The sequence below is a fragment of the Mauremys reevesii genome, linkage group 10 (assembly GCF_016161935.1).
Source record: "Mauremys reevesii isolate NIE-2019 linkage group 10, ASM1616193v1, whole genome shotgun sequence".
NCBI classification, from domain to species: domain Eukaryota; kingdom Metazoa; phylum Chordata; order Testudines; family Geoemydidae; genus Mauremys; species Mauremys reevesii.
The window spans coordinates 75,408,006-75,427,698 of NC_052632.1; the positions used below are offsets into that span (position 1 = coordinate 75,408,006).

At 38.5% G+C, this 19,693-nt stretch overlaps 1 protein-coding gene across 15 annotated transcripts in view; it reads left to right on the forward strand.

The window, feature by feature from the left end:
- Positions 1-19,693, forward strand: part of SDK1 (sidekick cell adhesion molecule 1) — a 656,852-nt gene that overhangs the window by 375,351 nt on the left and 261,808 nt on the right. For all 15 annotated transcript variants that reach the window (XM_039493139.1, XM_039493140.1, XM_039493143.1 and 12 more), the window contains one exon: positions 9,707-9,840. In XM_039493139.1, the coding sequence (XP_039349073.1) occupies positions 9,707-9,840 (134 nt within the window). The remainder of the gene's footprint in view (positions 1-9,706; positions 9,841-19,693) is intronic.

Consider the following 19,693-nt stretch of genomic DNA (forward strand, 5'->3'; position numbering starts at 1 on the left):
CTCCTTTCACCACTGCGGTTTCTGGGAGAGCCCTGCGGTTCTGAAAATATGTCTCTCCGGTACAGCGTACTGGCAATAAATATCTTAATGGTACCGTGTGACTACCGTACCTGCTTACTTGCACCACTGCATATAAGACTCTTCCAGCAGGAGCTCTTTAAAACCAAACTACAAACTATAATGTAGTATAATAACACTACATTATAGTGACCTCCTGTAGCAGAAAGGTAGGTGCTATTTAATAACACCAAAAATATTCCTTTCACAATAGAGGAGGTAAAAAGTCAATGTAAAAAACAAACAGAGAACTCTCTTTTATTTGGTACAAGAAAATACTTCATAGTGAGGCAATATTTACTTGTATTTGTATCTTAAAATTGGCCCGCCAAATCCCAAACTAATACAAATAGCCCCTTGCTCATCTTTAGTGGAGTCAGTTAGCTTTATAGATCAGTGACCTGTGAATACCTCCCAGCAGCCAGTTTTGTTTAAATAATCCATTTATATTTAAGTATTTCCACTATTCTCTCTCCAGTGGTTGTAACTATGTCCATAGCAACAGATAGTGATGTTTCAAGTGGAGTTCAATAGGTTGATTGTATGATAAACCAGAGAGAGAGCAGAAAATAGATATTCTGTTGACACATACATACCTTGATTAGAGTAACAATTTTATAAAAGAAAAAAGACTTGAAAAGAAAACTGACTTTTTTCCAGAATTTTTGGATTCCATTCTTGACAGCGTTTTCTAGTTTAGTTTTAAAGTTTGGGATGTGTTCTTATAGTTACACTGTTACAATAGCACGTGCAGGAGAACAGTTATCACTGCACTGTGATTCAGTTAGATACCACTGTGTGCTGTGATTCAAGCATAGCCATTACGTCTGCTGGACTGAGCTCTTGTTACTTAATAATAATTTAAAAATTAAGAAACATTTCTTTTCTGGGGGGAGAGGGATGATTATGTCCCTTTAAAGAAGAACTAAAATCAGTGCAAGCTTGAAAGATAAAGAATATTTAAACAAAACCTAACTTATGTCACTTGCCATTTTCTGTATTCATTAATTTATTACAGAAGACATTTGCTGTGAATAGGAAGTTTCTCTTTCACTGCACAGCATCTCCTTCACAATTCTGCAATGCTGTCGTCATCCTGTATTTAAGGTATCACTCTGTGATGTCCCTGAGGATGCTGCTGCTTCTTCACCCACTCTATTTGCAGTGGGAAGGCAGCCCTGCCTCAATTGTCTATTTCCTCACGTTTTAAAAGGTGGCTACACTCAATTTTATCCTGCCCCACACTTTGCAAAAAAAGGCAGTATCTGGGGCACTAACTAATATGGGCATAATTTTTAAAATATATTTGAAATACATATTTTGGAGAGCACCTCCTGAGAACCCTCATTCCCAAAGAAGGAATGTTGTAGTACCTCACAGAGAACCCTTAGGGCTCCTTCCAGGCGGCAGCAGCAGGGATCAGGGAGGGTCTTTCGTTGTTGCCATGATTTTATCAAAGTCTTGCAATATTTGGTGGCTTTTTTAAAGCCGCAGTGCCTGGAATCATGTGATTACATGAGAATCTCAACTTTCAGGGTTTTTTTTAGAAAACCATCCTGGCTGTGAAGGAAAGCTTGAAAACATCTCCCGAGTGTGTGCTAAGAATGTTTTTAAAAAACAAACAAAAAAATCCAACATGTATATTTTTAAGCCAATCCCCTGATGTATGGGGTCTTGTCTCACGTTTTTTGAATGCTTGGGGTTCATAATACTGGGCTATCAGTCCAGAAACCCCAGTCTCTAGAAATACTTAATAGGGAGTAGAGAGAGAGGAACAGAAGGCACTGGAGATATAGGCATGATCGGTATACCAAGAGGGCTCTGCTATTTCACTAGTAACATTCCCTCTAAAACAGTACTGCCATGGGGAGTGGAGCTCATGATGGGTATTGGGGGAAGTGTAAGTCAAAGCAACACTCAGGGCTGTCTCTCTGATCCTCTTTCTGCTGAGGCAGTCAGAGCTGCCCAGCTTCAACTCTGCCTTTGGCAGGTTGGTCCCCTAGGCTAGAAGACAACCAGCTAAAAGGTCTTAAGACATGTTAGGCTGTACTTCAATGAGAGTTTTCAATTGTGTTAAACTAACTCAGTTTTGCTAACATGATTGGAAAAAAACCACACTCTTTTTACGCATCAACCCATCCTTGGGAGCAGAGCTGCAGGCTGGGGAGGGATATGTGCAAGCAGTGCCTCAAAGGAGTTTGTAACTCCCTTTATATCCTGTAGGAGGATAAAGATGAATGGCATAGGAGGGCAGCCAAGTATTGCCTGTCTTCTGTTGCCTTATTTCCTGTATTTCACAGGCTCTGTAAGAACAGAGATCAAACAATAGAACAACCAGTGGACAACCAGCTTCTATTTTCTTCCCAGATTATCTTGGTGGTCCCCAATGTGCACTAGAAAATTTTGGGGGAAAACAAACACTGTAAACGATTGGTATATTGCAATTAACCCACTAGCTTACAGGCCTCTGTCTCCTCTGCATGGGAAAGGTCTTAGGTATGCTGTGAAGGTGGAGGGACACAACTGTAAATAAACTGCACAGGCTGTTGAACCAGCAAAAGGGTCTTCAGGTAATTTGTGGACTGAGACAGAGGCAGGACCAAGGCAGCCCTGTTACAGGGGGAAGGGGCTAAGTAGACTGAGAAGTCTCTGTCTCACAGTGTTTACAGCTAGTCTGTCCCCATTGGCCACTAGTATCCTACCAATGCCCATGCTGCTTTTGGTTCCTTTTCTTTACTGTAGGTCAACTAATTGGTTTTGTTTGGACCCTTTTGACTCAGTCTTGGGAAATGGCTGTTCCACCGTATACGTATGAATTGCATATTTCTTTTGTTAAGTGTGAAAGTAAAAAAGAGGATACGCTCTCTTTAAAAACAAATCTTCATGAAAAATCTTGACTGGCTACAAAAACCTTAGAAATAAAACACCAGGCTGTCAGCTAATGACTGTCCAGCAGGCCTTTAAGCAGAAGTGTCCAGAAGGTAGAATTTGGTTTATGTTCTGTTTAGCACACTGCATGAATTGAGTTTCGCAGTAGTCAATGTGTGTTTTTGTGTATGTACTTAAGTACCTGAAATCTGAATATTTTGTTCCACTCAAGAATGAGATCTATCCAGGACCCCTCATGCTCTGTTGCTACAGTTATGTTATAATATAGCCAACTTCATAATACTTTAGTCTAGGATTCAGTCCTGCTGAAGGTGAGCTCTTAGTTTTATTTAAACATATTTTTTTCTGTCATTAATAATTACCAAAAGTGGCAAGGAAATTTTGGAGGAAAACACGGTGAAATTCTTGCTCCACTGAAATTTGAAAAAAAAATCCCATTGTCTTCAATGGAGCTAGGATTTATATATATTTATAGCCAGATAATGTATATTTATATATGATATTACAGCATATTTTCTGAGGCCAAAAATCCCTCTGGGAATCCTTTAGTAATTACATCATCATTATGCTATAATCTCTGCATTTCTTAGTAAAATCATTGTTACTGGGGGGTATCAGGCTTTGTGGAGAAGGATCAGCTCTGGTTACATGATATAAACAAAAGTTTTAAAAAAGAAATACAGATTTCCTGGAATTAATGTCTTGTAAAGAGGGTTTTGATGTTTGCATTAGCTAGATGGTAGCATTGGAAAAGAGGCTTTATCAAAGGCCTTTTTTCTAAAATATTGCATTCTGGAGTTTGAACAGATGGCTGTGTTTTAAGCAGAGGCTGAATCAGGTTATTCTGTGGTTTTCGTTTTATTACTGCAATGATTTAGATTTCTAACATCTGTTTATCCACCAATCTGTTAACTAACAGTCTAACAAAATATGACTTTCTGAAAATTAGTCCCTTATATTAAAAAATACTGTTTCTTTCCATTAGTTGTGATTTTCTGAGCAAAGATCCAACAGTTTGTTAATCTGAAGATTTCTTTGGGATATTTTGTTAAATATTTCCACCTATGAAAATCAGATAATTTATTTAGGTGCCTGAATGTGGTCTTAGGTGTGCTGATTTAGGTACCCACTGTTGAAAATGCTAGTTTGTATTTCTCAGGGCCTGATCCAAAACCATCAATGGGAGTTAAGCATTTAGGAGCTTTGGAAAATCCCACCAGGCACTTATTTGTGTCTTCAGGTGCCTAAATACCTTTATATATCTGCCCCTTTCTCCTTCCACCCTATGTTGAGCCTTTTGTCCTTCCATTCTGTCAGTCATATCCCTTGGCCAGGCAGTAAGTCAGAGACTCTGGGCTTGACTACATGGTACTTTAGTCTGCACCAGATGGGTGTACTTTTTAGGCCACACTAACATGTCATGCACTAACTGACCTGTGTGGACTGTACTGGGGCACCTGAAAAGTTCCCTAGTGCATGTTAATGTAGTTCTGTTTCAAACAGGACAGAAATTGTATTCAGCCAATGTTACACCAGCAATTCAATTGTAATACTTGGTCAGGTGTACCATCTGGGAGAAATGTACATTATTCTCCGTACAGGATCTGTTTCCTTTATCCTTCCATCTAGCTCTAGAGGTGTTTTCCAACTTCCTTTATTAATACATAACATTTCAAATGCCCCCTTGATTTTTTTCCTTACAACTAGTCACCCTCAAGGGTCATAGTGACAGCACCCTAGTTTGCATGTCAGTTGTCCCTTTCTGGAGATGTTAATTGAGTTAAATTCAGTCTCTCTTTCTCTCTCAAACAATAGCTGTATAGTTGCCTTATATAAGCTATGAATTACTAACAGATTAAAGTCCATCTGTAAGAGTTGTCAACCTCAAACAGACTATTAAACAGCCTGGAATCAGGTTTGTCCTTAGAATATTAGTTGTGATGCTGAAATAATTAAAAAGTTGCCATTGAAAATGAAACAAAAAATAATTGTAATACAAATTTTAAGGCAACTTTAGTGTGAAGATCCACCTCAGTGCAGCCAAAGATCAGGACATGTGCTTCAAAGTGATTTAGAAACATTGATTAATGAATCTTCACAATGTAGCTAATTAAGCCACCCAATGCAAACAGGCAGTTTAGCGCTTTCCAGATCCAGATCTGAACTCCTAAAGTTTGGGAGCTATTCCACTGTAGCCCCTCTCTAACAACTAAAAATTATTCAGTGAATTAAAACTGAACACTTTTACTTAAACATTTTTCAGAAAAGAAATCAATAACTCAGCTTAGAATGTTTAAGATTAATTGGACACTTTAATTAAAAAGATATAAAATAATGTCTTCAATAATTTCTTATCTTATCTCCTGTTTCCCAACTCTTTGTGTCCTCATATCTCAATTTTTTCATGTCATTGTGATGATGTATTGCAGGAGTGGCCAACCTGTGGCGCCGGAGCCACATGCGGCTCTTCAGAAGTTAATATGCGGCTCCTTGTATAGGCACCGACTCTGGGGCTGGAGCTACAGGCACCAACTTTCCAATGTGCCGGGAGGTGCTCTACCCCTGGCTTTGCCACAGGCCCTGCCCCCTCCCCTGAGCCTGCAGTGCCCTCGCCCCCCATCCCCCCCCAGCCTCCTGCACGCCACCGAACAGCTGATCAGGAGGTGCAGGGAGGGAGGGGGAGGTGCTGATTGGTGGGGCTGGGAGCGGGGGCTGGAGCTGATGGGGGGCTGCTGATGTATTACTGTGGCTCTTTGGCAATGTACATTGATAAATTCTAGCTCCTTCTCAGGCTCAGGTTGGCCACCCCTGATGTAATGTATAATGCTCAGCTATAGGGTAAGGGTCTATAGGGTAAGGTTACTTTCCTGTACAAATTATATATTTATGTTCATATAGTCTTTAAAAGTCTTCTAAATTTCATCCATATATCTTAATTCACATAGACATTCTAATAAAGTTCATTTTGTATATTGCAATTTAGGAAATCCTTCATTTTTTAAAGAATTCCATAGTAAATTTATCTTAAAATTTCCTTTGCCTTTCATTCCTGAACATTGGCTATATGCTTTATTGTGCACTATCTTGGGAATTCCCAACCAATCACTTACAATAGTTAAATCAATAACAGCAAGGTAATTATGCAGCACTCTTTCCAAAAGTGCTGCATCGCTTATAAGGCTTTTGGCTACAACTGCAGCTGGTTTTGGATCTGCCTGAAATGTATTCCAGCATTTAAAAATAATGTTCCTTATTGCTGTATCCTTTGGAATAACTACAGTAGGAACAAATATAATATGCATCGTATTTAAAGATACTATCATTATTATTTAATAGAAAATTTCTTCTTTAGCCTGTTTGCTTTATTAAATGCAGTATTGATTACATTTTAGCTCCTCATTCTGTAAATCTATGAAACATTTTGATTCAATTTCCAAGTCAATTAAGCTAATACAGTTCCATTCAACACGGAAAAATTGACCCACAGGGATAATTTAATATATCTTTTTTAAATAAAAACTTTCAAAATGTGATACCATGGGCCAATTATGCAGCTGGTGTAGATTGGTGTAACTCAATTGAATGCAATGACACTGTTCCAAGTTACACCAGCTGAGGATCTGGCCCGCTGTCTTTATCAGGAGGTTGAGCTGTCAATCATTATGGGTATCTTTACAGATGTTTACTGTTATCTGTCTTCTGATTATAAAGTCAAAATGTCATGGATAACATATAACAAACATAGCTTCTATTTAAACAATCTTTCCACAGTTATTTTGTTCCTCGTTGTTCAACATATAGGCTAGCATACAGAAGTTGGGGATACACGTTCCTTCCATTGCTGTCCCTTTTATGAAGAAGAACATTTCTCCAAAAATAAAATAATTGTGAGTTAATATTAATGAAACCAGACCATGCAAAAACACTATGAGGAAAACTCCTTACTGATCTATTGGAGCGAGAATAACTCAAAACATTCACATGCTATTTGAGTAATGTTAGTATATAAACTTTTCCCAACTAACATAATTAATCATTTACACCTGCTAATGTTCCTTTAACATATATAGAACAGAATGTATGTTTTGCACTTGTTCATAATTTTGTTACATAATCTATACTAAGAAAAATCCAGCTCCCTTGATGGTGCCTCGGAGAGTATTTCTAAAATGATAGGTTTCCCCAGGGGGTTCACTGAAAACATAATATTGTAGAAAGAACATGTTACATGATACTGTTGGAAACTCAGCCTTGTATCCTTTAAAGACTTTTTTTACGTACTTGACTTTCCTAGTCAGTGGGACTACTACGAATACATCAGGTTAAGCACATGCATACATCTCTGCAGACTCAGAGCCTCAGTTGTGAAATCTTTTTCACTAATAGCAATGTATTCATTATGATAGGTTTCAGTAGTTAGTTCATCAGTGCCTTTGAAATATTGGGCGTGTGTTATGAGATAACCATTGATTAAAAAACTCCCATTCATTAACAATTTTAAAATCCCATTTCATATCTTTGGCAACTGCTCTTTTGCTAACAATTACAGTATAATTTTCTAATTTATTTAAAGCGCTCTCCGAGAGTCAGTTTGTGTGTATGTGGGTGGGGGCGGGGGGGAGCCACATTCCTCCGTCAGCACCTGTATATACAACTTCTCAAAAAATCTGTGAAACTGTTAGTGCTAGGAGGTTTAGATTAAGATTTTTCTCTTAATATGCCCTCTAACTTCCTCAGTCTGTGAACCTTGTGAAGTAGTGAGATAAATATTATTATTCCAATGTTACAAGTGAGGAAATCAAGACACAAAAGGATGAAGTGATTTGGCCAAGATAACAAAGGGTTCCATTCTACCACCCTTACTTGTGCTGAATTATACCTTATACCGCAATGAGCCCCCGTTAATTGAACTAGACTGTGCCTTACTCCCCTGTGCAGCTATGTAGGATAAGACCCTTCCACTCCCACTAAACATACACAACTGTGATGCTGCATAGGACCAGTCCAGATAGAAGTTCTAGCACAGCTGAAAGAGCAGAAGACTGCATGCATGATACTGCTTTACGACCAAGTGGACAGAGAGGATCAGAAAGAGAGCATAAATATGGATCCCCACCCGTATGGGCTAGCCAGAACTATTGGGACAAACAGTCGGGATCAACAAAGTTACTTCCCTCTGAGTCTGGGCAGAAATTGTGCCCTCAACCCATATTCAGGGCTATGATTTAAAGGTACACTTGAGCCTTGTGCACTACTCAGAGTACTGTGACTATGGGTGGTAGATTTGGGCCCAATCTTAGGAGTTTCTTGCTTCAAGTCCTATATTCAGATCACTAGATTGTGCCTTTATCAAAGTCAGCATAAAAATGACTGCTGCCTGAAACACAACTCTGCCACTATAATGCTGTGGGGTTCCTTTTTAATTTTCATATAATCTTTGAGCTTCTCATGTCCTACTAAACACTATCCCAGTGTTTCTCAACCTTTTTGATACCAGGGACCAGCTTGCTGCCTTCTTAAACTGTGTCAGGGAGATCTCAGGGATTGGCACTGGTCCACAGACTGGTCGTTGAGAAACACTGCCCTATCCACACTAAGACCTTATCATGTCAGTGCCTCTTAATGGTTCCAACCCTGGAAATCCCCCAAATGACCCACTTCTGAACACAAAGTTTAATCTTCTAGGTGGCAGAATATTGTGCTCCTATTAGATGGTCAAATCAGAGTTCCTCATCTTTTATAATTTGTGAATGTGGCATTCTGAATAGTTAATACTGCTGCCTTGCACCATTAGTGATAGCAGTGCTGGTGTTTGGTCTGTGCTGTCATTACAAACCAGATAAGGAGAACTTAACTTGTGGAAAGGAACAGATTCAGCGGAGAGACTATATTTCTTCCAAGCACTTAAATTTTTACATATTTCCCTAGATTTATATTTTATCTAATAGAGTCAAAAGACTATACGGCACATGTAAAATGCAAACAAACTGATCTTACTGCAGTACAAATGATTAGCACTGTCTTACAAGGGAGTTTATGAAGACAACTGTTATGTAGCAGCTCTAAGAAAGAGTAAATTATATTAGACCATGACATTTATTGACTCCCCTAGGACTACGCCACCACCAACTACAGAGTAGTGTTGTGCTTTCATACCTGGTTTAGATTAAAGAGTTTTGCTCTTCGCTCCCTCTATATACACGATTCTTCAGCTGAGCGTGTTAATTAGTCTCTTGCTCTTTTTGTATCTCTAACTGAAATAATTACACAGGCCATAAATATAGAATATTCTGTCTCCTGAAATTCTATTGCCTCTGATTTTTAACTGAACTGAGTGCTCTCATTCCCAGAGTGCTGATCTTCTCACTTTCTGAGAAGGTTTTCAGTCAAACTGGGTTGGCAGCAAAATGATGTTTGCCAGGAGCATAGAACATGTAACCCATATAGTTATGGTCAAACTCTTTGTCTCATCATTCTTAAATAACTATTTAATGTTTATATATCATTTATTGTAGTCTTCTGTATGACTGGAAACATCTTAAACAACTTAAAGAAGAGAAAAGGCTCAAACATCACAGACCCAAAAGCTGTTGAATCCTTCCTGTGGTTGTGTTTGAAGATAAAGTCCTGCTGCTGAGTTCCACACATGTCTGTTTGAATGACCTTTGAATAGTGTGTAGTCCTGCCAGATTCTGTACAGCTTATCCTTAGTTAATATCACTGCTCCTCTTTTAACATGATCCTTTGTTTTCCTAAACAGAGCTATAACACTGGAGAATCAGTTGGTGATCCTTGCAGCAGAAGCAACAGATGCAGGAGGTTACTATGTCCAAGCAGTCAATGAAAAAAATGGAGAGAACAAGACGAGTCCATTTCTTTATCTGAGTGTAGCGAGTGAGTATTGAAATCTCACCAAATTTGCTTTGGTATTGAGGTCACTGAAAATGTTCCCAAAGATCGGCATGCTGAAAAGAATTTACTAGCAAAGTGATCCTGAAAGGAGCTAAGCTTCTCCTGGGAAGTATGGAGCGCACTCAACTCCCAGTCAAGTCAGTGGGAGTCCAACATTAAATAGTTTTACACAAGATTTGGGGTTGAGAGTCCTCAGCCTGCTTGGTACCATGGCAAGCACACCATTAATAATCCTTTTTAATGGTTTATTAAAGATTCAGAAAAGAAGGAAGAACAGTTAAAGCATTTGAAAAATATTAAGTAAGGCTTTCATTTTATCAACATCCCTTGTTCTCTTTCCCTTTAGCTAGAGTGAGTTTTTAGAAGGAAACCCTGTGTATTTGACAGTCTCTCAAATGGAATTAAAGATAATTACTATCCTTTTAGGGAAAAGAGGAGAAGTTAGTTGAAATGGGCTAGACCTGCTGCTGTTGCTGCTGTTAAATCCCATTTCCTAGAAGACAAAACCAAGACATTAAGCCACAAAAGGGGAGAGAGAAGGACAGCAAGGATAGTAAATGCAGCCTTTGTCTTCGGTGTTGACGCTCACAGCTGGAGAAACACAGGCATAGAACATGGTCATATTAATCACTCTGAGACCTGGCAACTTGTACCAGTGTTAGGCTATTTAGGGCATTGCAGTTAGTGGTTTCTTTATAGCCTGGTGAGGAAATATCTCAGGATTAGGACTAAGAAGGCCTGGGGTCCCAAGAGATGGTGGAGGTAGTTGTCAAGCTGTCTGGAGTAACTCAGGAGCATGAGTACCAACTTCAGGTTAGTCCAATAAGAAGGAGGACACACCCCCCAAATTGGTTGAGTTCTATACTTAGATTTCACCATCCATCCAGTGTGAACTCCTCAGGCACTACAACAGCTTTAACAGGGAGCCACAGACAGTCCCCTTGGGAACTCCAGTTGATCTTACCACCTACATAAACTTGCCTTTGTGAAAAATAGTCCTTTGCATCAAAAACGGTTACTCCCTGTCCCAAAGGACCAGTCACTTACCCTAGGCATGATTTTAACATAGTCCTTGAGTTTTATCAGAAGGCCTTTTTGGTTGGACTAATTCAATCTTTTTGTCTCAACTTTTATACCTTTTCCCCTCAACATTTGTTGTTGTAGGTTTTTGTGACCTTTTATGATCTTTGACTCACTTTTCACAGATGAGTTCACAGTTAGGGTAAACTTGTAGACCCAGTTATCACAACAGGTCCTTCTGAACAATCAGCCAGTCGGTTTTGAACCATGCCATACTAATCTGGGGATAAAGCTTGACCACTTTCTGGCCTTTCAACAACAATTGAGAAGGTGTATACTACTATCCAGTCAAGGGTCACACTGCTCCACAGGCTTGAGTAATGGGGGGGAGGGGCAAGAAACTGTCTTTGGCATACTTCTACGGTCTTTCATCTATCCATCAATATTGCTTCTGTCTTGTCTGGGTTGAGTCTCAACTCACTGTTATCATCCTGAGGCTGGCCACACTCTGAAAAGGTTGGCATAGCATCATGTGGATTGGATGAAAAAGAGGAACAAAGCTTTGTGTAATCTGCATCATGATGATTGTACAGCCCAAATTGCCGCACCGTATGCCCTATTTGCTTCACACATGTATTAAACAAAAAGGTGAAAACCAATGAGTAGTTTCACCGGCTGTGGAAATTTAAAGCTCAAGTCAAGTTCAATTTCCTCAGTTATTGTTTTCCCAACTTTGGACACCTGGAAAAAGTGCTGAATACCTACCCGCTGGAAGCTAAAGTGGCAAGTTGACCTCCCAAAAACTGAGGCACACAAAATAGATATAATTAAAAATGTAGCCTACAGATCCAATCCAGCTCCCTTTGAAGTCAGTGGAAATATTTCCGTTTTTTTCAAGGGCAATTGATCAGGTCTTAGATGACAAAGAAACAGTTTATGAGCTCAGATACCACAGTGGTGAGCGCCATGGAAATATCTATAATAAATTAAACAGAAAAGGGAGAGAATTGTGAAAATAATAGAAAACGTGCATGCAGGGCTAGTGACTGCTGGTCTTTTTGTTCTGAAGAGGTTTCATAGTCTTATTATCTCATGAAAGCTAGAGTGAATTATGATTGTGTCCAACAGACAGCACGGTAAGAAAATGTCAGTTATATGTCAAATGCAACCTGGACCAAGAAGTCATAAATTAGTCATAAATTTAAAATGCCTTATCTTCAACTGAAAAACCTATTTACTGAACTAATAAGTCGTGATTTTTATAAACTATGTATCCCAGCTTCTGTGTAAATCAAGGAGGAATTTTGGCTAGTAACGCCTGGGAAATAGGAGTTTGAGTTCTGTTACCATTTCTGTCACTTTTCTTGCTGTGTAAGTTTGGGTAGATCATTTAAATGCTGAGAAAGATCTTTAGCTGGTGTAAATTGGTAACTTCAACAGAGCTGTGTGTTGGAGTAAGGGTTTAGCCCCAGTTTGCTGCTGTAGCTATATCAGTTTATACCAGCTATGGGGCCACCTCAATTAATATAACGAGTTTAATAACCAGCAGTCTGATGGGCTGTTGTGAGGTATAATGTTTATAAAGCACTGAGCTCCTAAAATGGAAACACTATACTGTTTAGAGGGAAGTAGTATTTTCAGCCTAAAAACTATGGAACCTTGCATATGCGTGACTTCACCAGTGTCACATTTCTGGTCAAGATCCCATGAAGGACGTCACTAAGCTGCTGTTTGGACCCACACATTGGGCCCATGGGCTTCTTTAGCTTCCCTGGGTCTCAATGGGCGCCAGCCACCATCTTTGGCCTGTTTGGCACACTTCCTGCACAGAGACTCTGTCTGCTGTCCCTTTTGGGCCCTGTGGGCCAGCTGTGCTAGGCCCCCAAGACCAGTGCTGAGCACCCTAAGATTCCCCAGTAACTTAAACACATGCTTTCCCGGAGCACTATTCTTGTGGACACTCTGGTTGATAGTTTACCCCTTCAGGGACATGTGATATTTGAAGCAAATAGACACAAACTTGGCAAAAGGATTTCTAATATTTACTTTTTATTTTAGATGGCACACGAGACAAAAAACCCATCCAGACAAAATAAGAAATATCTGCACACCGTTGTCTTCATGACTTGAGTTTTCTTTGGATTTTGTAAGAGTCCTCTAGGGAGTCCAAGGCCATTCTTCTTCCCATTCTCTTGTAAATGGCTTCTCCTTCAGAACATGGAATCTCCTGTCTGACCCTGCAGCCAGCATCCTTCTGGTTAAATTTTCCAGCAATCAAAAAGCTTCCCTTTTCCTCAGGAAACATGCCCCTTTATTCTTGTCCCCCAAACTTCTCAGCCTCTGTGGTTTTAACCAACATCTTGGTTCCTTTGTTCCCCTCCTGGGGATTTTTTGCTCTTTCTCCTCTAGAGATCTGGAGAGAGCCGGTTTCACCTTGGCAATAAGCCTCCACATTGTTCCGCAAGGGCCTGGCCCTGGTATATTCATCTGTTGATAGTCCTTAATGACTCTCATTCAAATATAGGCATTCAGTTGCCACTCCCTGTCTCCTTAGCACAAGGAGTATCTCTGGAAAAAACTTAATTTCTTGAGACCATGTAGGAATATAACAGTGACTGGGTAAACTGAGTAAACATAATTTTCATAAAAATAGAGAAATATCTCACATTCTCCACACCATATTTCCCCACTCCTATCCATATAATGACATATATACCATGTTGTGATATCATCATCAACTGGTTCCAGGTCCTGTTATCTACTCTCTTCCCTCTCACTCACTCTCTTATGTACAGAAATACAGTAATGCTTTAGCACAGATCATCAGATCACTTCCTGAATACTTTGGTTTGTCAGTGGAATTAAATAACATACTTTTGATCTTATCAGGCTTGGCAGAACAATTAAAGGGAGAACTGTTCATTAAAGTAAGGCCATCACAAAACTCTGACACTTCCTCCAGGGGCACACATTATGCACCCAAGCATAGTGAAGCTTGAAGCATCTTTCACATGTAACATAAGCCAGCTGGAAGTACAGTGATAAACAGAAAATTTATCTGCAGTTTCTAACCTGGTGGCTGAACTTTGTGACTTTGTCCTCACCCACAACTATTTCACATTTGGGGACAATATATATCTTCAAGTCAGTGGCACTCCTCAGTATGCCAACATCTTTATGGCTGACTTAGAACCATTGATGACATCTTCATCATCTGGACTCATGGAATTTCCATCCCACCATCAACCTCAGCCTAGACAATCCGATAAACACCTACAAGATCTCTACTACAATACACAGGACAGGCCTAAAAAGAAAATAACAGAACACCACTAGCCATCACTAACAGATCTTGGGAGACAGGCCAGTCCTCGCTATAGACAGCCTCCAACCTGAAGCAAAATACTCACCAGCAATATCCATTCAAGTGACACCATCACAGGACCTAATCACATCAGACACACCATCAAATAAATGGACACAAATCTGACATCAGGAATCATACATTTCAAAACCAGTGGGAGACACTTCAACCTTTCTAACCACTCAGTGACACACTTGAAGGTGGCCACCTTCTATGGGCCATCTTAATTATCACATGCTGAAATAAATTTGTTAGTCTCTGAAACCTGTCATTATAGATGAAAGTTATTCAGAATTTATGATGCTTCTTTGTGAAATTACAGGTATTTCTAGAACCCAAGCTTCATGAAAGGCAACTATTAGTAACAAGGTTCACAAGAAGGTGTGATCCCCACATATGTAATTGACTGAGGTTTCTGCTTTCAATATATAATAAAACGACAAAGATGATAAGGTAGTACTCTGTGGTATCACTTCAATAAAAAGGTGAGGTTCTGAGAATCCAAGCTATACTGAGAACTAGCTATTAACCTAAATAGAAAACTATAGATAATAAGAAACCCTACACCAATATAACCCAACCTAGGAACTTAAGCAATGTGCAGTTATATTGTCAATCTCTCTCCAAATATTTTATGAAAAATAAGAAAGAGCATAGCCCTAGTGTATGAGTGAAAAGGCAAGATTGCAGAAGGTGGGCATATGTAAACTGTTTTGACAGCATGGACACTGCTGGTTGAATTGCTTTTGCAGCACTAATCATCTGGAACTGCAATTCAGGACCTTGCTGCTGGACCTTCTTGTTAAGCTGTGAAATATTGAGGTGCATGTCGTTTCAGTAGATATATTAGTAAATTAGATATTCTCAAGACCTATTCATACTGCTAGGAAATATAGAGCATTCTGCAGACTTGGACGTCTTTTTCTGATGCAGGCTTTGTAAAAACACAAAACAAGATTGATGAAAATTGTAAAAACCTTGCCAGCTAGCATTTCTGAAGAGTCAAAAGATAATAAAGACAATTATCATTTAATGAAGATAAATTTCCTCCCTGAGCATTGGGAGTGTAAAAAGGAAACCACTGTGCAATTGGTAAGATTGGAATAGTTGGGGTCTAAAAATTATACTCCTAGTATGGTTGTATTGTAATTAATTTAAAATACAAGGATGTCATATTATCATGCCTAGCTTCCACTTGCAGTAAGAAGGTATTTTATTCTGTGATGGTAGTCATCTATCAGATAAAGCTAAATAGACCTAATTGTCCCTGGCTGAAACCCATTTAATTATTCAATTAACGGTTATCAAAACACAAAATGTAAAAGATGAAAAATATTCAACTTCAGAACTGCAGGGTACAGATTTTTCACCAAAATTATTTGAACAATAAAAGAAAAGGGTCTTATTACAGTACAAGATGTTTAGGTCACTGTCAGTGTCCATGGAGATCAAATAACTATAAAAGGGTTTTTATGCAATGAGCATAACATTTTAGAAATTAATTGCAACAAACGGAGGCAAAGGAATCATTTAGTTTTGGGGCCATATCGATATTCTTTTATCACATTCCCATCCACACTTCATGGCACCCCAAACTCATCTTTCCTTATTTTCTTTTTATTTATATAACTAAAAAAACCCTCTTATTACTTGTCTTAATTTCCTTGGCAAGAGCTAATTCTGCTTAACTTTTAGCAATTCTCACTTTTTTCCATATGTTTTCTAAGCTCCAGGATGTAGCTTTCTTCACTGATCAATCCCTTATTCCATTCCTTGTAGGCATTCTGCTTACTTCTAATGATATTTTTAGGTGTTTTTTCATTCAGCTGGGTCTGGAGCCTTTCCCTACAAGTTTTTTCCCCTTGTTTGGGATGCATTTATTTTTGAAATTCTTCCCTCTGTCAGTATTGTTAGGAAGATAAATCATCAGCAGGTCCTGAGTAAATATCTTCCTTTCAGGAAGGAAGCGTTCCTAAACCATAATTTCTCTTATTCACCATCAAAGTTTACTGCAAACTAGAAGAGAGGATTCACTTTGAGGTTTTAATGTGAAGTAAAGTCAGCAGATGTTGAGGGTATAGAGGTGGGCGTTTGAAACATATTGTTGAATGAATTTTTCATAGCTAACTCCAGCAGCTCAGGTGTAGGCAGAAAAAAGGAATTGGCCAGACCCTCCTGAGAACAGACATTTCTATTCTGAGGTCAAACTCAAGCAAGCGCTATGAACTTGTCAAACTGTTTTTAGTCCTCGCCATGGGAATTTTACATTCACTTAGCCTCCATGGATTAGTTCTGCTGAAATAAAATTAATGCTTCAATAAGACATTTTTGTCCAAAGAAAAGGTACATGGTGATGGAAGCTGAGAGGAGAAAATTACATTTCTGAGCAATGATTGTACTTTATAAGCCATCAGTTCTGATCAGATGCAAGGAAAGTCCAGTATAGCCCAACTCTGGGTGCTCTATCAGCTGTGCCATTTTTATTTCTTTCTTGAAAATAATGCCATTTCATTTCCCCTCCTTTTCTTCACAATATTTAAAATTTCTCTTTGTCAAGGAGAATTTCTAGGAGATGATTGTTTCATCTTGTCAGGCTGGTCATTATGGGCCGTTCATTCTGAGAATTGATTGGATATGACTTAAATAAATTTGCGGGGGAAGGGCTAGATATTTTCTTAAAAGTCAAATATATATTTACAGTAATTGAAGTTTAACATTTTAATGGAATCTTTTTGTTATAAGATTTTACTTTTGAAGCACAGAAACAAATATTAAAGTTGGATTAAATCTGATCAAAGCTAGGAATTTGAGCTAAGGCTGTTATCGCTAATTTAACCCATTATAGCTACCTGGGATATTGAATTTGATATGTTGTTATTGAATACATTAAATTGGAATAATGGTGTGCATTTAGGACATAATGGCACTCTTAAACTCCAAATTTCATGACTCCCTTCAGATTGTCACATCTTTTCCTGCTTTTTAACAATGGTTGTATAGAAAATAAATTATGTATTACAAAGAATATATCATTAAAATATTGAAATAATAAATATTAGCTAATAATTAGCTCTGGAAATTTCATCTCTTTTCTGGCCTTATATCCTTTTAGTTTCCTTCCTTCCTGCAGAATAGAAGGCAAAGTGACTAACTTATGTCCCTCTGTTCCATTGCACTGTTTTGGCAATGCTTCACCTTCCCAGCAGGTTGCATTCCACACATTTCACATCTGCTGTTCCTCCCTGGCCCAGATTGAAAACATCTCCCCTGCTGATTTGAACTTGAATTCCAGCTGACTTCACACCTGGATACTGGTATTCAAGGTTCAAACAGCATGAGGAGAAGGTGAGATTGAACATCCAGACCAAGGAATGAGGTAATGAGCAGATACGATCAACTTGTAACTACAGTGTTAATATTTTAAAAGCCAATGTCATTATTTTTGATAGTAGATAATATTTCTGCAGTAAAAAAGGTAGGTGAAATTTCCTTTAAAGTAACAAAACAAAACTCCATATCTTTGAAGTTTGAGAGTTTTCGATTTCTAAATCAGCATAACAAAATATTTAAAAATCAGAAGCTTCATGTCTGTGAAATGTATCATTTTAAATATTATTACACTGACAAATGTGTATCCAAACTGCAAGTTTTTCAAAATGACTACTCTGTTCTTGAACTGGGTGAGCCACTCCGCACTTCTCACTTCTCACTGCTACTGACTATAATATGGAAAATAAGTAGGTGGAAGAGGGAACAATCCATCCCTTTTCTCCTAGATACAACTAGAACAATCATAATAATAGGGGGCAGAGCCTCTCCTGTTGTACATTATCATAGCTCCATTGACTTCAGTGGGGCTATGAAAATTTATACCCACTAGAGATCTGCCCCCTAGTGTGTGTATATTGCACACATTGCTCAGCCAAAATCACTGGCTTTGTTTTTTTGAAAACCTAGCCCCTATTTTAACATAGGTTTATAATATATATTGAACTTTGTGAATGTAGTTCTATGTATCTAGCTATATAATACATATGTATCATATATCTAGGCTGTCACCTAAATCTTTTATTTATATCTGACACATGCAATTAATCTCTCCCTCTCTCTAATCAGTTTTGCTATTACATTCATTGGAGTGATTTGTCTCCTATCTTTGCCACTGCTCTGTAAGTGATATGTGAAGATAAGAGATTCTTAGAGGACACAAACAGGGAAAATAGAAAATTGAATTTACCTTGCAATCATTTTATAAAATGTGACATACATCAATTATACATGCCAGCTAGGGTAATGCCATATTGTACAAAGCGTGATGATTTCCTGGCAGACCATCATAGCAGTAGTACCAAAAAACTTTTATATACAGAAAAGTTTTATTATGACAGTGAACCTCTACTTTTCAACTTACTGATTCACCTAGAAAAAATATTTTAATAATGTTCTGCAAATTATGGTGAAAACATACCAAATGCCAAACAAATTAGGCTTGTGTCTACATCTTAAAAAGTACAGGCACTTCCAGTGAGGTATAGCATATACATTTTTATGTCAGTCAGGCCTTGAGATATAAGTAAATTCATACTACAGTTGTGGGGTTAATATTTAAGAAGAAATTAAAAGCATGAAGAATATATGAATGGGTAGAAGAGATGGGTGATTAATAATCCTGAGTGTCTACAGACATGGGATAAATTTCCTGTCAAGTAACCAGATCCAGATAGTCCTGTTCAAAGTACTGTACAACTAGGAAAATCTGTTTATATTTGGTTCTTAAATATGTGAGTTAGGATACAAAAGTTCAGCTTCTCAGCTGTGGCCGAGGAGTGCTTGCCATAGTTGAGGAGGGGGCAAAAAGATGGCTTTAAGCAACATTTGGCTCCCGGATCCCTCTGGTCCCCAGCATAAATTAGAGTGGCTTTATTAGAGCCTTTTCCTTGGACAGTCGCCCTGTACCAGTAGCCAGGGTGTGTGCATAGGAGCTACTTGGGCAGCTATATGCCACTCAAAAATCCCCTTAGTCTGAGGGATATCTTGTGCGGCCTGACTGCTGCATCAGTTTTAGGGCAGCTTGGGATCATTAGAGTGGTGGAGAGCAGCTTGAAAACACTGGAGAACTAGGGCCATTGACCCTTGTAAATCAGTTTTACTTTTCATTCTGATAAAAATTGTTTTCATTTCATTATGCTGATTGGATGTTCAGAAAACCACAGATGCTGGAAATGGTAACAGGAAAAGGATTACCTCCTATGTCCAAACTCACTCATAAATAGCAGTAAAAGATGTATCATAACGCCAAGAAACATATTCTGTTCTGCTTTTTACTGTGTTCTGCTCTGGTTAGATATATTTCAGAGTTAAATATTGCAGTAATAAAGCTATTGACAAATAACTACTTGTCACCTTGCTACATAGGTCCAGCTAAACCTCCTTGTAGTGTGAGATCTTACA